The sequence below is a fragment of the Festucalex cinctus genome, chromosome 17 (genome assembly GCF_051991245.1).
Source record: "Festucalex cinctus isolate MCC-2025b chromosome 17, RoL_Fcin_1.0, whole genome shotgun sequence".
Classification (NCBI taxonomy): domain Eukaryota; kingdom Metazoa; phylum Chordata; class Actinopteri; order Syngnathiformes; family Syngnathidae; genus Festucalex; species Festucalex cinctus.
Window position 1 is genome coordinate 1201842 of NC_135427.1, and position 26034 is coordinate 1227875.

The 26034-nt window shown below is 38.9% G+C and overlaps 2 protein-coding genes across 2 annotated transcripts in view; both read right to left on the reverse strand.

Annotated features, from left to right (window-relative positions):
- raraa (retinoic acid receptor, alpha a) overlaps positions 1-1615 on the reverse strand; it is a 170142-nt gene extending 168527 nt beyond the window's left edge. Inside the window, exon 1 of the mRNA XM_077503906.1 lies at positions 1505-1615. The gene's annotated coding sequence lies outside the window, so the exon portion shown is untranslated. The remainder of the gene's footprint in view (positions 1-1504) is intronic.
- Positions 1616-4352: 2737 nt separating this feature from the next.
- Positions 4353-25917, reverse strand: LOC144005593 (uncharacterized). Its single transcript, XM_077503916.1, has 5 exons — positions 25828-25917; positions 21386-21530; positions 4974-5048; positions 4595-4843; positions 4353-4451 (listed from the first exon to the last, which is right to left on the reverse strand). Exons 1-4 carry the CDS (start codon positions 25845-25847, stop codon positions 4772-4774), a joined length of 312 nt encoding a protein of 103 aa, XP_077360042.1. The 5' UTR covers positions 25848-25917; the 3' UTR covers positions 4353-4451; positions 4595-4771.
- Positions 25918-26034: the final 117 nt, after the last annotated feature.

Consider the following 26034-nt stretch of genomic DNA (forward strand, 5'->3'; position numbering starts at 1 on the left):
GGGAGCGCCCCCTTGAACTCCGTCATTCCAAAAAGAAGGACCCCGACTTCACCGACGGACTACAAGTGACGTCACTCTACAATGGCAACCACAGACCGTGAATGGTAAAACACAATTTACTTGTCGTGTGCTGGAGGTTGGATCCCAAAGCGCAGACACAAATAAAGTTTTAACTATTTATTCACATCGAGAGGCGTAGAACAAACTTGACTAGACGAGAAACAAAGAGAGTTGCACAGAGGGACAAGCAATAATCCGGCAAAACACACACAATTCTCAGACTGCTCCTTTTTGACAGCGAATCGATCTGATTGGTTGTAGCAAGTAAAGGACTAAAAAAACGACATCACATAGGTCCAGACATCACCTAAAGGATTCAAGATCGACATCGCATAGCCTAAAACTAGTTGAAACTAGATGATGGTTACATCAGTTCAAAACAGACACTTGACCTCAAACTTAAAAGGTCATGAACTCAAACTCAACCCAGGCGTGACCCCAGACATGACATTACTCAAGTATAAAACTAGATGGCTTTCTTCATTCATAAATATTCGACATAACTTCACGTAACACAACGTACGTGACAGTATGCCGCTATCTCCCTGCATGAAATTATACGGTGAACTATTAAACTGTATGGAATGATTATGAAATAAGATAAAAACCAATAAATGAAGAAAAATTGCGAGAAGGTAAGTTTGCTGGAGAAATTTGAGTTTTAAGGACCAAAATAAAGAACAATTTATCACTAGCCGCCATTTTGGTGGTTTATTTTCGCCTCAAACGCTTTCAGGTCGGAACTGGGAAAATCCAACTCTGATATATCCGACTTCCGACCATGCTCAAATGCAGCAAAGGAATCATGGGAAATCCTACTCGCATAATGTTGTGGTTGCCGGTCAGACTCAATGCAAGTTGTGCTGTTGAACTGTCAACCAAGTTAGCATTAGCTAACGTAGGCTAATAACACAACAACCAGTCACCAGATAGACTAGCGATTGAATTTATTGTGTATTTGATTAGCAAATTGTAGTGTCACAGTTTTTAAATTTTGAAAATCTGGTCTCCCGTAGAACGCACACCAACTTGAGCACACTGAAAAGCTACTTGAGTTTCAAGTTGGTCTTCCTTATGGCGTTCGAGTGCGAGGATTAAGGATGAAATGGGGCATGATTGCTGATGAGATTGTTGAGGTCTGTTGCATGGAAACAGAAAAGCCCTGATCGTTGCCTTTGAACTGCACAAAAAAATAAAAAATAAGGCAGCATACAGCTAACAACACTCTAGCAACACCCAGCCAGGGCACAGAAGCACGTTTCCCCCCTCTATACCACACACAGGGACAGACCCCGAAAAGCATCCACATTCCCTTCCTATCACCTGCAAGAGCAAAAACCCATTATACAGTTAAATTTTCTCATTTTTTCCCCTCCTGGCAAAAAAAAAAAAAAAAAAAAAAAAAAAGGAGAGAGAGAGGAAAAAAAACGATGATTTTTCAAACCTCTGACAGCCGAGTCTTTCGCAGGATTTAGTCCATCTGAAAACATGTGGTAAGCCTTGTGGAATGTTTCAAATGATTCCCAGATGTGGCTCGCAGACAGGTTTAACCCATTCTTTTCCAGTTCAGTGGCAGCGAGGAGGAACGGAGGACGCCTTGCATGGAGAGAAAGCCTGAGCCGTATCAAAAATGTTTATGCGTTATTATCGCAAACTTTGTTGGGGCCCGCTGAGCTGTACTTGAGCGCGATTCGCTAAAAAAGTCATCTTATGCTGGATTACTCAGGAACGAGTGTGCGAAGGCATCGCTTTTTTTTTTTTTTTCCAGATGACTCAGCAATTGCAGGGTTCCGGTAAAGTACTACAAATCAATTTTATAACGAACAAAGTGACACTTTCTCACTGTATTGCTTTTTTTTTTTTTCCAACAGCAAGCAACCAGTAAAATCACATCTCTCATGTAACCATTCACTTAATGCCATTGATCTGCTGTTTTTTAGCATATGCAAGACTTGTTTTTTTTTTTTTTAAAGGTTTATTTTCCACCGTGTTTGCATGCGTGTTTGCGTTAAGATGCAAGAATTCGAACTATACGGTGATGGATTATCGTTGCTGTAGGAACACCCCCAAAGATGGCAATATCGAGATAGGGAGGGCGGGAAGAGACGTGCCAAGTGAGCTGCTAGATGTGAGCAACAAACTCATGTGAACCCATCCTCCTCGCTGCTCTTCCCACCCCAACCCTTCTTGCCAGCCCAGCCATCTATGAAGTAGTTGGCCTACATACCCGTCAGACTGCCAACCAAGCAGCATATTGGAGAAGCTGATTGCTAGTCAGTGAAATGGACTCCTATTATATACAACCACGATATTCTGATTCATATTGTGTTTGTCGAATAAGAATTAAGCATCAAAATCCACCTGTTTTTATCCATCTCCACGGGGCGGCCATTTTGACATTATACCGCTCCTCTGCTGTCGACTGAAGATGACATCACAGCTGGCGAACGTCACATGTCATTTCAGTTGAGAGCAGAGGGCGGTATAATATCAAAATGGCTGCCCCTTGAGCAGGTGCAGTTTGCTGCTTAATTCATAATCAGGATGTTGTGGAACACATTATTTCAAAGAACATTTTTTACTTCATTCCCTTTTTAAAGCGAGTGATTATTAGTTAATATTTGTAAAGTTAATATTTGTCTACAATTAATGTGGTAACTTTATTATTTTTCATATACAATTAATACCTTTAAAAAGTAATTCTTCTACTTGCTGTCGACTGATAATGACGACATCACCTGTGCTGAGGAAGTAGGTAATGACCAATCATTGCTCAGTTTACTGATCAAACCCAGAAAACAGGTGAGCCATGATTGGTTGTTACCTACTTCCTCAGCACAGGTGATGTCATCATCAGTCGACAGCAAGTAGAAAAAAAAAATACTTTTTAAAGGTTTAAATCGTGCATGAAAAATAATTAAGTTATCAAATTCATTCTGGATAAACATTGAGTCAAGTATCCCTTTAATTTTCATTTTCTCAAAAATGTTTCATTTTAGTTGAGTTGTCACATGAGTTTTAGTATTAGTTTTAGTATTTTGCATACGTCATATTTGTGGAGTGCAAAACAAAAAAACAAACACAAGTATTTCATAATAAAGTAAATAATAATAAATAATAATAATAATAATAATAATAATAATAATAATAATAATAATAACAATAATAATAATAATAATAATAATAATAATAATAATAATAAATAATAAATAAATAAATAAATAAATAATAAAAGTAAAGTAAATAATAGTTATCAAAATAAAAAAAAATTGTCACTAAGGGCATTTTCGCTATTATTATATAGTTAGATTTTATTTATTTTTATTTCTATTTATAATTAGTTTTATTTATAGGCCCTGATGCGGCCTGGAATGACCGTTTGAGAAACTCTTACCCATAAATGTGAGTCGATTCACTGCACTTCCCTGAGAGTTTTGTGCCTTTTGTTTTGGTCCAGTGTGGGCACGCACCCTCTCTCTCATGCAGTTTATTTTTTAAAGTTGAGAAAAGTGCTAATTCTATTTTTAATAGTGCATTGATAAAAACGTTAAGCAACATTTATAAACATGGCATTCTTATTAATATTGCAAAAAACGCATTGATTACTCTTCCTAATTCTTATTCCACAAACTTTATATTAATCAATATACAATATTTAGACTTAGTGTGGGCACACAGTACATTAATGCAAAGAATTTTTGCCTTGGCTCAAAGAAAACTTAATTAATCAGTTGTAGCAGACATTGGGGAGGTCCCTAGAAGCAATTTCCTGTATTTCCCTCCAAGTCGGCCACTGCGTGTTGCGTGAGAGCACTTCGCGAATTGCAGGAAAACAAGAAAACTAGCCGATAACATGGTAGCTGTCAGAGGAAGAGAGGCTGTAGCAGGATACTGCAGGCCATGTGAGGCCACAGCAGGCTGGGAAAGCTTGTTACTGCTTTGAGCTTCCACATGTAAATGCACCGCAACCCCCCCCCCCCCCCCCCCTTTCCCCACTCCTCTCCCTTTTAAGCGCCCCCTCTCCCACAAGTCTCCCCGAGGAAAAGAGCCGTGTTTTAAAAGAAGCGCAAACAGCTGCCAACTCATTTGCCGCTGCGTTCTCCCGTTTTTATTTTCTGAAGGAGACTCGGGACGTGCTTCATGCGGAATGATGCCTTCATATGTAGATGAAGTAAAATGATGCAAAACACATCATTTCATATTAACATCTTTTTTTTTTTTTACAGCCACAGATAGAGTTGATGGTTAATCGGCCGATACACAGTAAATTCTGTAGAGTAAATTTGACTCTATTTTGAGTGAGACAGAAAAAGACATTATTTTATGAATTAGAAATCATTACAATTAATCGGCCGGTGAATCGACTGCCAAATATCGGAATCTGCAACATCCTCAAAAAAAAATCTCTATTGGTCAGGCCCGTAGTTTAAAGTCAGGAGATAATGACAGTAAACATTCAGTCTTAGCATAAAGTGCCAACATGTATTTCATATTTAATACAGAGCAGCTGCAAAATTAATGTGTGCACACTAACCTGTTTCATACTCCATTCTGACATTTTCTGTCTGGTGAGTCTGTTCCTGTTCCTGCACATACTCTGTCCAGGGATCTGAGTTATCCAAACAAACATCCAGGTGGGGATCGCTTGCATATGGCAATATTTGTTCATGGGTCTTCGGCGGCGATTCCATATCTCTTCAGCCAGGAACTGTCAGATGCTCAGGGCAGTGTTGTCATGGTAACGCAGCCAGCCACCAATTGTCCTGCCACAACTCCGAATCTTCTTCAAATGTTTGAATGCAAACAAAGATGCAAAAAATGTTGACATACATCACAATACTCACATGCAGATATTATTTATCCTTTTCAAGAAAACAGCTAATAAATATTACTGCGTTTACTCAGTGACTTACAGTAGTTGTGAAAGTCTTCTTTGTTTGTGTCTCCTTGGCTGCATTGTACTGCCCCCGGTGGCCAAGTTGGGCACACTGGAAGGAGAAAACTCGTATTTATAGATGGATAGATAGATAGATAGATAGATAGATAGATAGATAGATAGATAGATAGGTATAGTTGTACAAATCTTATATTTTATGAGACCAGTCCTAGAACTTTTCTGACAGACATCATACATACAAAAAAAACAAAAAAAAACAGACCACAAAAGCAATTTTTTTGGTATGTAGTCTCCATGTTTAATTCCCTTGTCTTTGCTATCAGACGGAAACATAGATTTAGTGTATAAGGCCACATGTTTCCCATGTCCAACATCTGGATTTAAACGTTTTTGTATGCAGATTTTGCTGTGTGTGTGTGTATTACTGAGCTTTATCAGCACAGGTGGGTGTTGTTTTCTTTTAAATCGAGCCGGGCCAGCATTTTCCCCAGGGTGTCGGTGTTTATGTTAAATTGAAACCAAATGACTGAAAGCGTTCTGGCTTCGTGCGCGAGGCTTACGGTGTTCTTGGCAAAAAAATCAGTCCGCTTCCATATTAGCTTCTGCTAAAGCTGGCAGAGATGAAGAGAACGCGACAATGAATAAGATCCCCCCCCCCCCTCCCGGGCATCAATCCCAAACAACCATGTCATATGATAATGTCCTGCCATAAAACATGACTAGACGTCTTTCCCAAACATCCCCCTGGCAACCTCGTATCACACAAAACGTTCGAACATACACGGGGTTAAGTTACAACCGCCGGTGAGCGTCCCATTTTGGATCACTGGGGTGCCAGATGCCAACATGTTCCCCTTCCCAGCATCTCATCAGAGGAAACCCGGGGAGTATGTCCCTTTAATTAGGCCTCCCGTGAAAATAATGGTGCATTAATGACATTTCTAGGGGGGCCAATGAGCTGGAACAACAGAGGAAAGACTAAATCACAAATCAATTCCAACAAATGTAATTAAGGTTTAATTAGCCCCAAGGGTGCTTGCAAAAAGCCGTGGAGGGGTCCAACGTGGAGGAAGCGCTCGAGGGGAAGTGAAAGAGACATTTCGGGAAAGGGAAAAAAGTAACCTCCGTGTGGGTCATGAATTGCCTCGATTCTATTCCAGCAGTGGAGCAATAAAACAATATTGACCGGACAATGGTTGAAATCATAGCTTCCGTATGCTAAATGTGTGGCTGTTGGCACGTGCCTGCTCGGCAGTTACCGATGTGGGGGGGGGGCGCGCTAATTCTCTATAAAAACAGCAACATGTACGGTTAAAGCTCAGCAACATTGTGGTGTTCGAAAATAAAGGAAGTGGAAAGAGGGAAAGAAACAACAGCGAGGAAAAAAAATGCAAAAACCACAGGGAGGTTTGGAGAGGACTTGGCCCGCCTCGTTGGATGCCAGATCACACAAACGCAGACTCCCACGCCAATAAATGAGCTTCATAAACTGCAATTAAAACCCTGGGCGCTAATTTAGTGGAAATGAAGGCCTATAAAAAATAAAAATAAAAATAAATATGTTAGGGAGAGGAGGCGAAGACTGCGTAACAAGCAGAATTTTTCTTTTTAACACATTTTTGGTTTTCTGTATTTTTTGACAGTTTTCCACCCATCTAAAGATTCACCACCATGGACTTTTATATTCATCAGCTGGAATTCCCATGTGTATATAACCATCAAGTAGGGCTGTGCAATTCATCGAAATTCAATTACAGTTTCAATTATTACACTCCACAATTACAAAATCTGCATAATCGTAAAAAAAAAAAAAAAAAAAAAAAGACTAATAATTTAATCATTTTGAGTTGAGTTGTTTAAATTGATACATTTGCACTTTTTTTTATTTTAAAATAACTAATTTAATAAATTTTGTTTCATCCAAAAGGAACTAGCATAATTATCGTGTTTCAAAGAATTTTGTTTTAATAATGTTTACGTTTAAACATTTTCTTGTTTTGTGCCAAAAAAAAAAAAAGATCATCCGAATTGTAATTTCAATTAACAAAATAATCGTGATAAATATTTTCTAGCCCTACCATCAAGTACATTTTTCAACGAGTATATGCAGAAAAGGGTCTGAAATTCACATTTGGAAACCACTGTAATGACTAACAAATCCCAGTAGATGGCGGCATTGTGTCGCTTTGAGTGGATTAGAGAATGAATCTTGGCTTGTCATGTCAACAGCAAATTTTAATCAGTTTTATGTGTCCCTAGATGTATTTTTGATGCCAATTTTAAAGAAATGCGTTTACGTTTTTTTAGCACATCAAGTTTATGAAATATTTTTATTTTTCGTTTGACCTATAAAAGCTCGCTCATATGAATTTTACCATGTTTTGTAATTTAAAGCTATGACATTTCAGATATTCAGATTTACTATATTATTTATTATATTATTGTTATTAGGCATGTTTGATACAGTTTTTTTCAGACTCAACTCTTGATACCTAGTATCGATACTAGTACTTTTGATGAATAACGAAAAAAAATGATTTTTTTTTTCTTAAACTTTACTAATTTAATGGTAAATGTATATTCTTGTACTGTAGTTCTTTTTTGGATGGGAGGCTAGAACGGATTAATGGCATTTGCATTCATTTCAAATGGAAACAATGATTTGACATACAAACGTGGGCACTTGTATCTCAAGACACTAATCCATTCCAGTGAATAATTTAAATGCAAAAAAAATACGTTTCCTCATCTTCTGAATGCTATGTGCGCCCACTTCATGTGCTGGGCGTGGTCCGAGCCGAAAAACAACCGAATGAGGTGCGAGCGCTCAGATAAACACGCTGGCGAGCACACGCACGCATCCCACTCCCGCCGTCCGACAGCCGTGTAAACTGTGAAGTGACACGGTTGATATGCTCATCAGGTCTCGGCGTATAATTGGGGATGGGTGTTTGTGTCATGTGATGCTTTGCGACTGCGGGATGACGTGGTAAAGCTCTCGAAGGTAAAATATCAGCGAGCTGGAAAAACTGTGTATATTCCGTGCAAGAATTCCTTGTAAACCAGCAACTATTCCTTGACACAGGATGGGCGGTTTCAACACCTCTTCCTGGTTGAGGTTATTGCCGAGTATCATCTGACATTGGGCTAGCTCGTCTTCCTCCTTAAAAAGCGATTATAACCCGCGGGGCTTTATTATAAGCTCTATTTCTTCATGCTACTTGCATGTGGAACTTACTCAAATGTCATCTGTAAAATTGCAAATAGCTCGGTAAAGTCAATAAAACAGATCAAGTATCACTAGCTGAGAGTGCTTTTTTTTTTTTTTTTTTTTTTTAATTGTGGAATCTGAGCTGGATTGACTCACTTTAATAGCAGACCAATGTGATGTCCCAAGTCACCTCTCCACTACAGGTTGTTTAATTGCTTATTGATTGCAGTGTCCTATTGTGGCAGTAATTGAGCGGCCAGATGAAGATTGCTGATCATCATAACGTGCTTGTCACTAGCGTTTAAAGTCAAAGCAACCGGGTTGCAAACTGACAAAAAACTAATCGTTTAAAAGGTTTTGGAAAATGGTTTTCAATTAAATTTGAATTTAAAATAGTTTTTTCTCATGACTGCTATTTTAGGTTCAATAAAATTAGGGATTATATGATATAGTTAGTAGATTTAAGTACCTGATGGCACTGTGACTGGACGGCTCATCGCGTGCCCGGCCCCCAAAAAGGAAGCGATAGCGAGATAGAAGTATGAGTCAGCATCAGATAATAGTCATCTGTGACTGTAGCATCCTGAGCAACTGATAAAGAATCACTGTCAAATGTGTCGAATCGAAACTATCTAAAACATGCCTAGTGTGTTGAAATCGTAAGCATCTTTGTCAACCGCGCATCTATATCTGATCCTAAAAACGGTGTCCCACAAGGCTCCGTACTAAGGGCTCATTCATCTATTCACACACGGCCACGAATACTTTACTTGTGGTTAAAAAAATAATAAAAATACTTGTATTCACACTTCAAAATGTTTGCTTTATTCTTGTTTACTGCAAAGCTGATATTTATGTTTCTGTACACCACTTTGTATACATCAATGCCTGTTCTTAAAGCGCTTTATAAATAAAGTTGAGTTGAGTTTTATTTTAACAAAATTGTTTTTTTTAATTTTTAGTTTTAGTTTTTCCATTAACTAAAATAACCTTGGTTTCAAAGCATTCCTCATTATAATCCTACTTGAAAAAGCAAATCAACAGGTTTCAGTTAATGACACAACATAGATATGACTGTCAACATGATGGTGTCCCACAAGGCTCCGCCGTAAGCCACTACCGATTCACACAGTCATGTAAAATGGCATTACATGTTTCAGATACTACAGTAAGATTACACGTATGCTTAGATAACCGCACTTCATCACGAATCGTTATATATTGTATTATATGCAATTTTGCAGATGCCACAAAAAGAACTCATTTTGTGTATAATAAGGTAAGATGTGCACTGGAAAGGACGCTGTTACAACGCGCCGGGATGATCACGTCTACCACAGGGCACAAGGCGAGAAGCGGAGGCGGCCGCCATGACCGTGCATCTGGAGTTGACCAGATGCGTTCCGATCTCAGTGACAGGCACAGAGATTAAGGTCACGCCGTCTCACTTGGATGAGCGCCAGGCGCCACATGATGCTAATGGGTCGGCGGAGGCAAGGCGTAGGTAGGCTGGCAGATGTCCACGCAAGGCTCCGTGTCCCCTCCGCAAGCCAGTTCTTCTCAAGCCAAACAGATGGATAATGATATACGGAGCATCGGCCAGCGCTTTGAAAAGCCCTGAAATATTCCAACCAGCCTTACTTTATTATAGCATACTCAACTGCATCAGTTTTGTTTCCTCGCTTAGCTGGAAAAACATTGGTGTGTGGACAAAAAGAGGAAACAGGGAGGGGAAGTCAATTTGACACAGGACACGACAACTATAAAATAAAACGGACATGATATAAATAGTAAACTACATGACTAAATGGGCATTCTGCTTCCACATTTTTTCACCAATTAAAACCCCGGAATTTCTCCACAAATTAATTGTCTGCATAGGTTATGGTCTTCTTTTTTTTCTTCTTTTTTAATTTTTTAATCAGATTAATCGCATCTTAAAATGTTGATTAATCGCGATTAATCGCTTATTTAAAAAGGCTTTTTTATCAACATTTTTTGCCCGCCAAATTTAAAATGCACCTCTTATGTGTTCATTTTTTCAGCATTTAATGATAAGAGGACGTCTCATCCTCCTCTTTTTCTAATCAGTTACATTACTTGCACAATTTAAAGTGGAAAAAAATGACCCATATAATTTTTCATGAACAAATATTCTGAATGTCACATGCAAACATTTATTAAATGCTTCACTTTAATGCATGTTATGTTTATTGTTCATACACAACCTGTGCTACCTTTAACGTAGCCATCCGCTGTCAAGCTAAACGACCATTTGCAGTCAAAATTAACAGTGCGATTAATCTGCGTTAATACATGATTAATGCGATAATTTTTTGTGATTAATTAATTAGTTAACACTTTAACTTTGACAGCACAATTTTTTTTTTAAACATATTTATGCATATCTCGCGCCTTTGGCGAGGTGAACGTTTGGATACATTGGAATAGACAAGAGTGTCCATGACTTCCTGTGGTGCAATGCCTGAACTCACTTGCGCTTCAGTGTTCATAAAAGCAGACGTCAAACAACACAAGGGGCTGCTAACACAGACAGCAGAAGGACAGCGAAAGCGGCCGGTGGGCAGTACTGAACTGACTGCGCTTGTAGTAAGCAGGCTCCCGGGAATCACTGGAAACAGGAACATGAGTCCACATTTCTAGACACTGACTGTCCTAGTTTTAGGAATACAGTCCATCCATGCTCTCTCGCTCCCTCTCTCTCGCTTTCTGTTCCGTTGCTCTCCGTCCAATGTCATTGTGGTGCAGCCAAATAAATCATGCAAAGTTAACATCAGCTTGGCTATCAAAGGTCACTGGATCACTTATGAAGTAGTGACGCTGAAGGGGTAGGAGGGTGGGCGGATGAAGTAGCTGCAACTGAAGGCATCCAAGTTTTGAAATTATTGTACCTTCCCTTCACTGTCTCTCTCTGTCTGCCTCTCACTTCCTGTCTTGTCCCCGGTTTTTAGGGCACCAGAGTGGAAAGTTGGCCTGTCACATGATATTATGGGTGACAAAGGAGGACCAGGGGAGAGTACAAAGGAGTATTACGGATGACATGGTAAAGAAATGGCAAAGATTTTATAGTAATAAAGTTATATTATTTTGAGGAAAAAGATTTCTGACTTTTTTTTCCTTTAAAAATTATTCTCTCTAATTTGCAACTTTTTTGGGGGGGATATTGTGGTGCCTCGACAAACATTATTTGCATTATATTTTATTTTATTATTATTTATTTTTACATTATTATTGCTTGTGCATGTAAAAAATATATACATACAAATACAAATACATGCTAACCCCATCCCTAATACTCATAATTTCTTTATACTCAACGGGAGTAGTAGTAGTTTTGAATCTCTTCTTTGATTCTGTCTGCATTATCGTATTAAACCGCCCTCTGGTGGCCAAGTCGGCACACCAGGAGCAACAATGTATCAATCATGATACTCTTTAATTCGTTAACTTCTTTTTTTACATATATTACTGTTACATATTTTTATAAATGACTACATTAAAAAATATGTTGATTTTGGGGAGAGGATGGAACGTATTATTAGGATTCCACTTATATTGTATAACTTTTTTTTCAACGTGGCTCTAATGAACGTGCAAAGAGGATATGAGTTGTGTTGAGCCCCCCCAAAAAAGAGAAAAGAACAGAAAGGAAAATCCAACCAAACCTACCCATGCAGCATTAGCGCGCTTTCTGTCTTTTCTGTCAGTCTTTCCCTCCTCTTTAAGCATGTGAGAAAAACCAGCCAGAAGAGAGGGTTTAAAAATCGAAGCGTGGAAGGCGCCAGGAGAGTTTTTGGAGACAGCTCAGGCGAAAAGAAACACTCACCCTAAAAACTCCGCAGAGGTTACACGAGGACTCGAATATTCAGAGCATGTACTAGTTTGCAAAAATAAAGAACGGGGAAGGGGAAGAGAGGACAACAGGTTTGTTCATTTGTTAATCCCCTAAAGCTCTCGCTACCTCTGATCTGTTCATCCCGCTCCCTCGCTCAAGCCCCCCACCCACTCCGGTATGATAAGATTTCCCCGGAGATGCTACGACTCCACCCCTGATTTTTCTCCATTTCCCTCATTTTTTTTTGGGGGGGGGGGGCGTTGGAGTGCTCATCTCTGTCATTTAGCCGCTTGTTTCGCGTCCCATCCTATCGCTCTGCAGCAGTGATGCGTGAAGAACGCTTAGGGCCAAACCTTCGCCATGGGGGGGGGGCTCTTAAGAATTCAAGGTCACCTCTTGACAAAGCGCACGCTGCAGAGTACGCGGCGTTACACAAGGATTGCCGCCTTTTGCAATATTTCCCTGCCAATCCGGTGTTTGTGTGTATTGTGTACATTGGAAACGGTTCTCCAAATTTCTTCGTTGATTTAAAGCACAAATATCAAACTCAACAACCAAAAAAAAGGATGGATGGATGGATGGTGTGAAGCCCTTTGAGAATTTTTTGTGATTAAGGGCTATATAAATAAACTTGATTTGATGGATAGACAGACAGACAGACAGACAGACAGATAGATAGATAGATAGATAGATAGATAGATAGATAGATAGATAGATAGATAGATAGATAGATAGATAGATAGATAGGATAAAATCAATACTTGTAGCAGAAACCACATAAAATAGTGCAATACTAAGCAAATACTTTTGGTGCATTCCAACCACATGCTGAAAAAGGTAGTCAAAAAAAATATGGTAGCTCGCTAGAGACAGTAGCTAGCTGGCTAGCTAGATGGATGCTAAAGCTAACTAGCTGGTTCAATGTAGGCTGAAGCTACAGTTGGTCACAGTTAGTTTAAAAAAAGCTCTGTGATATGTTATAAAACTCACTCACACTTACTTCAACACACTTTGGCCACTGACAGTGACGTACGATTTGCGGCCGTCAGCCAAGCTAACATCGATCAGCGCTGGCTGTCCGCAGCGCACCAGCCAATCAATCATGTCTATCGATCGAGCCCCCGATGGAGGAAAATGTGTGCATAGTGCGGAATGGCCGCTGTCCTCTGGTATAAACAGGATATGATTTGAGTGTCAGGTTTGAAATGACAGGGAATGAGTTGCTGATTAGTACAGAGACCCAAACATGACATGGGGGAAAACATTACATTGTGGTCACAATTTAGCGTATAAATGCTAATTTGTGGCCATGAAAAGGCATAGTATCTGCTATATTGTGGCCATTTTTTTTTATCACCATGTCATTTCTGGGGCTGTGCACACTTGAAGAGAAAGAGTTTAAAAAAAAAAGTGTGTCGTTCCTTTTCAAAACAGGCAAGGAGGATTTCAAGCACACGTAAACAGTGCAAGGCCTCACCCAAGGTCTCCATACATGCAGTGCATGATGCATGCAGGTTATTATCCGGGACAAGGTCACTCAGTTTCACCATTAACACAAATTCCATACGACCGACAAGCGAGGCCCTTCGCTGCGAGAAGAACAGAAATTAGTCAACTTCCCATTAAATATGAGCACGTCGTTCATCTTCACAAACAAAGTGCGCATCCAACATCAACACAAGCCGCCTGGATCGGTCTTAACCAAGCCAAATCATCTCTTATGAGCTGCTTCTCTCAGATTCGGGGGATAAAGCGTGCTCGGTATCGCAACGTGATGAATGATAAATACAATTTTACTGGAACAACAGTGGGGAAAAAAAAAAAAGATTATGCGATTTGGCTAGAGACTGCAAATTGCGATTATCTTGCCTCACGCCCCAAAACAAATTAGAGCCAATACTTCTCCTGGCGCCTCCAGAGTGCGCAATGAGAGAGACGGAGTGGGAGAAAAGAAGGAAAGATGAGGAAGAAAACACAAATGATGGCTCGCTGGCGGGGGTGAAGCACACTCCAGCTCATCTTATGTATCCGGGGGAGGAGAAGAAAACACAGCAATCAAGCGCAGGAGGGAAAATTAGAAGACCTCCTTCTTGAAAAGGCCAGAGGAGAAAAGCCCGTCTTTTATGGGTCGTGAACAATATCCTGCATTCTTTCGCAGAACTGCGAGACAAGGCACTTTGGCGTAAACGCCCCCCCTCCTCCCGAACATAAAAGCAGGCATCCTCACACGTATGTTCCAGCACATAGGTGTACGCACACAAAGAGGCACGTTACACATGAAAGGATGTGGGCTGTGGGAGTATGTGTCTTTTTATCAGGTGAGGGCGAAGAAGGGAGTGGGCGGTGTAAGATTTATCTGCTGCTGTCGGAAAACTTTGACCCCAGAGTTGTAAATCTGTCAAAGGAGTCTAGCCAGCTCAACAGGAAACACGGAGAGGAAAGGGGGGAGCGGGGGAGATGGTGGTGGAGGGGCACGGGGGGCAAAAGGCACACCCACGGGCTCAAGCATTTCAAAAAGGCCACCTTTCAGTGCCGGGGAGTGTGGATTGTCCCTCCCGCCATGTTTACAATACGGAAAAGTGATCCCACACAGCTGGCAAAAGCCACCCCGGGCACCCCCACGCCCAACAATTCAGTGCAGTTTGAATTGACAGTAAAGTATCCAATGCTACTATTCACAAGTTCACCTGTTATTTACCATCTACTCCGTGGTGATTTCTGGCATAGAGTGGCATTACTGTGTGTAGAATATTGTGTTCTACTGCTATAAAAACATGGAACCTACCAAAACAAAGATTAGAGTCTCTTCTTTCACCAGGAGAAATATATATGTATATTCCCATCTGTCTGTAGCTTCATCATTATTCACAAATCTGCTTAGAAGTGGGAAAACAGCTTGTTTTCATCATAGCCCTGGTTGATCTCTTATACTCTGCTGCCACCTGCTGGCCGTTTTTGTAATTACTACCATTTTTCACTTGTTGCACTTGCAGTTGGGAGTCTGCATCAAAGCCTAGCATAAAAAAAAACATAAAAACGTATAAATATGTCTTTGGGACACTTGATACAAATTGAACGTATTTATACGTTTCTGGGAGCAAATGAGTTAATGTGTACTTTTCCATCTTTTTGTTGACATTTATTGCCCTGTTTTCACACCCAGCACAAATCTAGTACAGTCTAACTGTGCGCATGTTTTCTTTGTTTTCGTATTTCGGGAGACGGGCGTAGTTAAAAAGGGGCGTTTGCATCGTGAACTTTGTGTTAATTTTATTTTTACATTTTTAAATTTAGTCTGTTTTAATCGAGTTTCATTCACGTTTTTGTCATAGTTGGTCAACATCATCCCATTTTTATTTAGTTGACTGTAAATCTAGCATTTTAGTCTTTATTTTAGTCCAAGAAAACAAATTTATTCGGCAAGTTTTAGTCCACAAAAACTGTCAAACTATTTCACATAATACTTTCTCTCATTTTTTTTTTTATGAAAAACTGCTTCACACACACACAAAATTACAGTACTGTATATCAACAGTATATCAGTATATCAAGTGGCTACAATGGCTCCATGCTACGAGCTAGTGAGTTAGCCAGCATTAGTTAGCAGTCGGACGTTATAGCCGTTGGGTTAATGCTACGGCGTAACTATAATTTACTTCTTTTTTATTTATTTTTTTACTTTTCACAGTGAATCCACCTCCAGTTGGTTCCATGTGTTTCCAAACAATTGCACGAGAAGTTCATTTTACTCTATAGCGCATGGGTGGCGTGTTATGACTGACGGGACCCAGCATCTTTCTGTGCCAGCTGTGCGGGCCAACGTTACACATTCGTTGGGGGGAAAAACAACGTTTATTAGTGTGTCCTGGGAAACCTCGGCACCATGGCAAAGAGTGGCATGTAGCCACAGTCTGCCCTGGGAAACAGCTCAGTCAACCATCTGGCCACAAGCGCGCCTTTACAATAGTGAGTCTGTGGACAGGAGAAGAGCGGTTCCGCATTCGTGATGTCACTGATTTGTAGATTTCGCTATCGTGTTAACTCGTCGTGTTTTTGGGGCTCAAGTCAAAGTCATCTGGGTGCCGGTACTGAAGTGAGTTGAGGAGCTTCAGTGCCATGCTACTAAAGAAGATGTAGCAATTACAGTATAGTAGAGATTTTGTTTCAGACCCACCCGCTATAGGTGAAAATATGTAATCTAAAAATTTTTTTTTACTATTTTGATAAGCATTTAAACACATTCACATATTTGAATAGAAAAAAAACTGCAAGCATGGACTGAATAGAAAATACAAGTACTATATTGCAGTGCATGTGCCTTTAAGAGGCGGGGCATGTCTGTCTGTGAGTGTCTGGGTGTGAGCTGTGGCCCACAGCAGCACCCGCATGAGTACGTTGTTTATTTATGGGTTTTTTTACTGCTCTCCTGAAGACCAATAAATAACTGAAAGTGTGTTGGCGACTGTGGCCCTCCTTTCCCATATGCAAAGGGTATCACAGTAAGTAAGTACAGCCGTACCTTGACATACAAGTGCCTTGACTTGCAAGTTTTAAGAGATGCTGTATAATGAACCCCACTAACTCTGAAAATAATTGACATGCCATAAAAAATAATACAATATAAATAAAGAAATAGAAAAAAACTAATTAAAAAAAAAAATAAAAAAATAAAAAAAAAAATAATAATGATAATAACAAATAATGTAAATAAAAATATATGTATGTATATATATATATATATATATATATATATATATAGGAACCCTGCTAAATCTGAAAATAACTGACATGCCGTAAAAAAAATATAAAATATAAATAAAGAAATAAATAAGAATTTTAAAAATAATTAAATAAATAAATAAATATATACATAAATAATGATAATGACAAATAATATAAATAAAAACATAAGGGGAGGACAGGGTCAAAAGAAAACAACAAAATTCACAAATAGGTAGATTCCCAAATGCCCAACATTCGACGATGTGGGAGTCCACACTGTTATTTCCTATACATGCCACAAGATGGCGGCAAAGGACGAGAATAGAACAGACTGCCATTTATTTTCATACATCTTACGAGAATCTACGTTTTTGTAAATGAAGTTCTGCAACTCATTTCAACCGTTCCTGTGGATTTTTCAGCAAATATTTTTTTTCCTTTTTTTTTTTTTTTAAATCTGAGCGTATGAACATTTGCAAATTTCTTTCTACAACTATTTTACTCGGCCCCGTTTAAACGTTCCTCATCATCCATTTACTGTCAGCAGTGCACGCGGTGAGCTCATCCGAGAGCAATTGCTCAACATTAACAGCCCACACCTTCACATTTCATCACCTACACCACCAGCGACAATGAAAATCCATCGTGTCACCGAGTTCATTGACAATTTACACCGAGGCTGTAAGAGCGGACATAAAGCGTCGAGGCCTGGTGGGGCCGCACATAAACGGAGCTGTGAAGTCCGACAAACAATGGCCCGCTGTTTGCTCTGCCTTAATTTGGACTGACGCGGCCGCCTGCTGACAAACAAGAGGGTGAACGAGCGGCGGCTATTTCTGCAAGTGCGTGCGCACAGTACAGTTAGTGTGTAAAATGACAAACAGGGAGGCCAAACCAGGTCAGAGCTCAGCTTGACAGACACTGAGTGCAAGCGCGCGCACACACGTCTCACATGACTGTGCACGAGGGATTTTCATGCTTTCACTGACTGAAAGAGAGAAAGAGAGGTGTGAAGCCTCAGTCACGCGATGCCACTCTGTCTGGCCTGGTTTGCTGCGCCCGTGTGTGTGTGCGTGTGTGCATGTGTGTCCTGTAAGTAAAAGTGGTGCATGACTAGCATCAAAGACCAATTCAACAATACGAGTCCAGCACACTGGAACTGTTTCTATTCTGAAAAAAATTAAGTTAAAAAAAAGTGGGAACATTATATATACCAATACTTTAAAAATGAAGTATGTAAATATGTTTATTCATCATTGGTATGGTCTTATTACGTCTGTAATGTATGATTTCCCTTCGGCATTTTTTTCCCACAATGCCACATGGTATGCACATGCGTAAGTCAATAATAGTATAATGCAGGCCAAGCATTTTTGTCAATAAATCGTGACATTATTGGGAAGAAAAAAAAAGCTATGTTTTTCGCATTTAGTCTACAATAGTGGTGTCCAGACTACGGCCCGGGGGCCATTGGCGGCCCGCCGTCCATTTTTCAGTGGCCCGCGACATATGCGAAAAATGGCATTTGACTCAGTTCAAATAAAATAAACAAAACAAAAATGTTTGGAGATGGTCAAAGTAAGAAGGGAGGGTATCGAAAAACAGGTGCCATTAAAGGTTATTTTAGTTAACTAAAAATTAATGGAAAAAAAACTCAAATTCAAAAAACAATATTGTTACCGAAATATATAAAAAACGAAAACTAAATGAAACTACATTTTATGTTTACAAAACTAACTATAATGATAGCAAACATGTCCTTCGTTTTAGTCTTTGGTAATTAATTCAATGCATGAGCCTTTGGGGATGATTTTAACTCATTCACTGCCAGTCATTATAGAAAATTTTTACATTTCCAATACTCACGTGATATTACATTCAATAATTATATATAAACCGAATCTACCAAATAACAGAATAGACTCCCTACTTTTTGTCCCGTCCCGTTCTTTTATAATTGACAGCAGAAAAATGTAGGTTTGCCAAAATACAGCCATTTCTCCCATGGACTCTGAAACTGTGTTTATTTCCTATTAAATGGGGCAATGATGTCATCTACCGGTGGTTGGGCATCAGTAAAGTTGTTTCCAAGTTTGATATTTACAGTGGAGCATGCTCAGATTCGCCCCCATTTAGCACCGCTCTAAAAAATACGATTGACAAGTATACTTGTCAAAGGCAGTGAATGAGTTAAATGTGATTTTTAGTAGATTTATTTTGATATAAACCGGAATAATGACGTTTGAAAGTATGTCACACAGAAGTGATGTCATCTAGCGGCAGCCAATAGGAAAGCACCTTCAGATGACGTTGCTCCCATGGTGTTTTTTAAATATTGCGCACAAGTACTACACATTTAAAAAAAACTAATACTAATACTGAAACTAACAAACTAAACTAAAACTAAGCATTTTTTAAAGAACTAAACTAATAAAAACTAACAGAACCACCCTGAAAAGTAATAAAAAACTAAAATGAAAAATTCCAAAACTAAAATTACCCTACTGCCATATTACAAATAAATTGGTTTATATACTGTAGCATTTTTCTAAATACCGGTATGTAAAAGCGCAAATAAATTATTTGTACAATTTTTAGGACTAAACACAATTCTCTTCATAACGTTATGTGGCCCTTGCGTCCTTCTGATTTTCTGTATGTGGCACACAAATGACTAAAGTGTTGGATTAACAAAAAGTTTCAGACACTAGAATTATGATTAAAGTTTATTGCACATAAATTAGATTAAAATAAATGCAAAATTTCCTTTTACTCAGTCTCAGTACTATTATGTAGCTGCTTTTTTTTTTTATATATATATATAAATGACATATGAACAAAGCCGAAAGACATTTAAAAAAAATTACACTTGTTTAGTAATTTATATAATTTTAAGTTTTTATTTTTGTAAGATTAGTAAGCAGTTTTTCATGGTGTTTAACTTCTTATAAATCATATATAATTTGATATTTATTTTTTTTCAGACATTGTTGTTTTCCATTCTAAATAAATCATTATTTAAAAATTAAATAGATTAAATTAAATTTAAAAAATTTCAATTTATTTTCATGTAATTAGTAGTTGTTTCTTTTGAGCGTACAACATATACACACTAAAACAAAATAACTTTTTGGGGTGGGGCAAAAACAGTCATTTAAGTTGGAAAAACTTTCAAATATAAATTATTGGCATTTATGGCAGCAATGTTTGTTAGCAAGCAACGTAGCCTAGACTAAAACCTAACCTAAAATTTGAGTGAACTTTTTTATTTCATTTTGTTTTTTTTAAGTTCAGTACTTATACTGCATAATGCATATATAATTCTATATTATTGTTACTGGAACTGAGACCTGGGTACAGCATCTCGTGTAAGCAAAATTAAAACAGCACTACTCATTCCACCAGACTTGTTGGCAGCAAAATTTTCAGACTTGCGCATGTAAGCGTGCACACAGGCACACGTGTTGGCACGGGGGTGGGGAGCGACGGAGCTACAGAGGGCATTAGAGGCCACGTTTGGGGAACTTGTTATGGTAACAGATACATGTGCGCTTTCATAGAAGGGGAAGTGAAAGCTGAAGGCTGCAGCTGTTGGCTTCTCTGCGGTCTGCGTGTGTGTCACCCAGAAGAGAAAGGAAGTGAAGAGCAGAAATTGCTCATGTGCCACAATTATCGGGATCTGTGCATGACGCTCTTCTGTTTTTTTTTTTTCTTCGGGTGAACATATTGGACAGACACCAAAAAGAAGAAATTAGCTCCATGTACGCATGAGTCATCTGTGCCCTGAAAGGTTTACCACTTCACAAGGTCATAATAACTACCACTTACAAGTTGGATGACTTCTACTTCAGTTTGAATCAAGATCTCGGTTAGCCCTTAAAGCACTTTTTTTTCCCTTCCATAAACACTAAATTATTTAGATTGGAATGTTTGATGGAAATTCAGCTAATAAACAAATCTCATTGCACTTAATTCATAGGCACTTGAATGTTGTATATGTTGACATTACCAATATACGTAGTTAGGTGTAAATACGTTTTTTTTATGTTGTAAGTGTCCCAAAGACGTATTTATACGTTTTTTTTTTGTTTGTTTTTTTATGCTAGACCATACAGAAGGCTTTGATGCAGCCTCTCAGCTGCAAAGAACAGTTGCAGAAATGGTAGTTATTACACAAACGGCCAGCAGATGGCAGCAGAGCAAAGGAGATCAACAAGGGCCATCTAGAAAAAAAAGCTAAATTACTTAGAATTTTAAATAGATTTGTGAAAACTGATGAAACTTAGCTCTCTTCTAATGCTAATTGCTGCAAAACGGAAACAAATAGGCGCAGCAGAAGCTAAGCAGTGACGTCAGCTGTAAGGGTCTATATAGAGTCCTATTTTGTATACAATAGCTTGCCTGTTGTGACATCGATATGCTTTTTGGACATTATTTCTGGGAATTCTACCATGGTTATTGTACCATGCGTGAGTACGTTTTGTATTTAAATAGTGTTATTTTGTCATGTTTAATTTATTCTGAGCTCATTTTTTGTCTTAAATGTCCGACTCATGTCATGCTATGTAGCTAGCTAGCTTCCCTCCCCCCAAAAAAACGAGTTCGCAAATGGTTTTATTTTGAAATATACCTGATTTACCTTAATGCGAGACGCCGACTTCCTGTCCGGCTCGTGTAATTTCTTCAGCTTCATGAAAATCCGCATGCGGCGTCCGGAAGAAATAGAACGCTTGCGGAGACCTTCCGCATCGCCGCAGTCGTTCCGCAAGGCAGACGCACCGCACCTGGTGTGAATTGACACGTAGACTTAACCAAACGAATAGATAAGTTTTTAAACATTTGATTAATTTTCTTATTATTATTATTTTGGGGGGTTTGCCCCCCTTTTTGAATGTTGGGATATAATTAAACATTTTTGGAATATTTATTTGGGTTAAAAAACCAACCAACCAACCAACCAACCAACAAACAAAAAGACCCTCCAATTCATTTCAGTGGTCATCAAATAGTAGATTTTCGCTAGTAGCGGGTTGGCCTGCTCCCTGTAAGCCGAACATTGAGGCGTGACTGTAGACAGAGTACGAAAACAAGAGTCCACGCTTGCATGCACACGTAAAAAAAACACAACACCAGACTAGTTGAGCGAGGTGGAGGTTGTTGTTGGCGTGAACCCATATACCCCCACACTTCACAACCGCGCTCCCCACCCCCTTCCACATCCCACAGACTCCCACTCTTAAGCCCCAAGCTCCACTATGAAATCAACATTGGGGCCTGCAGGAAATGAGAGATCTCCACAGGAGATAGAGAAGGAGGAGACGGCTAAAAAAAATACAGCCAAAATGTTCACTTTTGGCATGCAAATGTCCACTCTGTTGCTTATAATGTGCTTGATGTGCGTCTGGACTTTTTCTTTTTTTTTTTTCCAGCCTTTCAAAGAAGAGATGGCGGACTCAAGTCACATGACATGACTTGACTCAAGTCAGATTTAAGTCGACAATGTTAAGATTTTGGACTAGGAAACCACAGACACCCACATTACTCGAGTACCAATACTTGATGTTGCCATTATGACAAAAATAATGTTTTAGTTTAACTTTTTAAAATTTGTATGCGCGTTTCCCTATTTCGGATTTTCTTGTCGACAACTTATAAAAGACTCAAGCTGAATTTAACTTGAACCACATAACTTAAATGCCAACTAAAAATCTGAATTTACAACATAATATGACCTTTGGGTTCGTAAGAAAGGTTATTTTCTGTATCGTAGAACCTGGTAACTCACCTGTATGCTATGATGCTAACTACAGAGGCCGCCTCATCATGGTCCAAAGATGATTCAAATTGTATTCAAGGTTGTTTTTTAATCAAAGTGGTGAAAACGAGAATAGCAAATCCAAAGTCTTCAGCAATTATGACATCTAGCCATCACTATAAAACCCACAACAACATGTAATGTAAGCTATGCTAACGTAACAGTTTAGCTAACTGTCAGCTGGTCAAACAAGCCCAAGCTTCATGTCCATTACGCATTTCATTGGGAAGTAAATAAAGTAAAAGACAATGAGGACATTATAGGACTGTTAAAAATGATGTGATTGTGAATGTGTTAGCTAATGTGCAGATATTTGTGACTGAACAAGATTGTATGACTTAATTTAGAACTAGCTTAAAATTTAATGGGGAGCAGGGTTATAAGAGATTTTTTTATTTTTCAAAAATGCTTTGTTTTAGTTTAGCTGTACGTAATTAGTTTTAGGTATATATGGAGTATTTGTGGAGTGCAATATAAAGGAAGTAATAAAATATGGTGTGATAAAGTACAGTAAACTTCCATTTCTGAATAAATGTGCTATGCTCTGTACGACATTTAAAATCAACACTAAATGCTCATTTATGACATGAACAAAGACGACAACAAAGGAAATTTTCGCTATTATTTTAGTTTTAGTTAGTTTTATAAACGTCATTTCATCTATTTATCTTCCTTCAAGCACTTTTCCATAATAAACTGGGCAGGGACTCGCCTTGACCTGCTTGACTTTCGCCACACTAACTTGGAACCTGCTTAAAACCCAAAAACTTAACGCCTAAGACTTACTTCTGACTTGCAAATATGCAACTCCGGCCTACTCCCGCTTTTGCTCTCCCGCCTCACCGACGTGTATTCCGGGTATGGGAGATATGATTATGATCTTTCCCGTAACTACTAAACGCAGTGGTTCCCTGTTGTAATTTTCGTGTACGCGCCAGCGTGTGCAGCCGCAGATAAGCAAGAGCCCACGCACTTGTGGGCCGGCGTGGAAGACGTGGGGGCTCGCTTAATGGCTTTTTAAATTTCCACCGAGTGAGTGACTTACAACTTTGGAGGAGAACAGCTGTTCCTGATTTGGGGAACAAAGAAGGGGGGACGAAAGCAGCGATCTGAGACTGGACTGGCCTCTACTTTAATGGCCTAAAATCCGCCTGCGTGTGTGCGCGAGTCTGTGGTCATCTTTCATGCGCTGACTCTGCTGTGTAATCTCTCCTGTGTGTGTGTGTTTGTGCACGTGTGGCGCGTTGGAGGGCAACAGGATACAAGTCCACAGCCGTAGATTACGGTCACAGAACGCGCGAGAGCAGAATTACGGCCGAGCGACAGTGAAGGTCAACTCATTTGGGGATGAAAAGAGAGAGAGAGCAGAGGGAAAACAAGGGAAGGCTCATGGAGAAGTGTGAGATTGAAAGCAGGGGTGGGAGGAGGGAAAAAGAGGCGGAGGGCGGGAAAGGGAGATGAGGAGAGAGGAGATTAAGGCCATCCGAGCATTGAAAAATCTAACGTCAGCCAGGTGGAAAAAGTCCAAGTTGTTTGGATCCAAGTCGAGCGAGGCTACGAGGCGGCAAGTTTAAACGCCGTCTTGCTGGCTTCTTGGAGTCGAACCTTTTATGGCCCAGTTCCATCTCCTGAAATACTGCGGCCTGACCCCACCCAGCTCACTGGCTCGCACGCACTCATTTTGGGATTTTTCATAGGCTTACAGTCATTTCCGGGAGAGTAACCTTAACTATTTGCTTGCTCAGACCTTGAATCTCTCGCCATTGCGGTCACTTATACAGGGGGTCGTTGATTTACAAAGGCGTTCCGTTTCTATGGCGACGTTTTTGGACGTAAGCGGGACTCACCATAGACTCATAATTACAGTGAATATTTCTATGAGAAACACTTCTAGGCCATAAATGAGGCCCGCTGAACTTTGTCAAGCTCGTAATTGTACATTCTCAAGGGCCATTGATGTTCATGAGAGGTTCAACTGCATGTATTTTAGATTTAATACAGAGTAGCAGGCTGCGATTGGATGGCAACCAGTTGAGTTCAGGGTGTACCCCGCCTACTGCCCATAGCCAGCTGGGATAGGCTCCGGCACCCCCCGGTGACCCTTGTGAGGAGCAAGCGGTTCAGAAAATGGATGGATGGATGGATGGATAAAAAACGAGATTCAAACGATAATAAATGTTGAAATACAGACAAAAATGAATATATAAGTAGAATTAAATATCAATCAATAAATAAAAACGCTCTGCTCTCACATTATCTCACGCTGCAGACGCTCTGCCATATGGAGGACCAAAAGTGCCAAAATTAATAAATAAATGACTAAATAAATAAACAAATGATTAAAAGTGAAAATAATAATGAATATGAAAAAAAATATAATTCAAAAATTATATCCCAAAAAATAAATATAAATGGAAATAAATCCGTTTTTAGTTTCACTTTTAGTCATTTATTTAGTCATTTATTTATGTAATCATTTATATATTTATTTAGTCATTTATTTACTTATTTATTTAGTCATTTATTTATCTATTTATTTAGTCATTTATTTAGTCATTTATTTATTAAATAAATGACTAGATAAATAAATAATGTAATTTATGTATTTATTTAATTACTCATTTATTTATCTATTTATTTAGTCATTTATTTAATAAATAAATGACTAAATAGATAAATTACTAAATAAATTAATAAATGACTAAATAAATAAATAAATAAATGACTAAAAGTGAAAATAAAAACGGATTTATTTCCATTTATGTTTATTTTTTTGGATATAATTTTCGAATTATATATTTTTATTTTCACTATTAGTCATTTATTTATTTATTTATTTAGTCATTTATTTTAGTTTTGGTCCTCCATACTTGCTAGGACGAAATGTTACTCAAATGAGGGGGCGGTGCTCAGTGTGTGTTGGGTTGGACATTTTTAGTCATTTAGTTATTTAGTCATTTACTTATTTTTAATTTTGGCAGTTTAGGTCCTCCATACACTTCAACATAGTTCCACAATTTGCAAATTCATTAATTCAGCCTTTTTTTTTTTTTTTTTTTATTAAACCTAGAACCTAACTGTCAGGTTTTCAAGGAGTTTTGTGGTGGTTTAAAACTTGGAACCAAGAGCAGGGAAGTGGGAAGGAAAGATGTAAGTGGAGCAAGATTCTCAAATAGTATTTGTTCACAAAAAAAGATGCATCAAGAAATCTAATAAAATTTAAAACGGGCTCAAAGTAACAAACCAAAAATTGGGAAGAAACTCACCACAAAAGGAAACATGACATGACTCAGTGGGATACGGCTGTCCACTCAGAACTCAACACAAGCAAACTGAAGAGACAACGAGGATCACCTGGACCAGACACGAGTAGCTGAGGGAGCTGATTGGCAGACAAGGGACCGGTCTGACGAGAACAGGTGCAAACAAAAACCTCAGAAAAACATGAAAGAGACACTTGGAAAAAGACTACA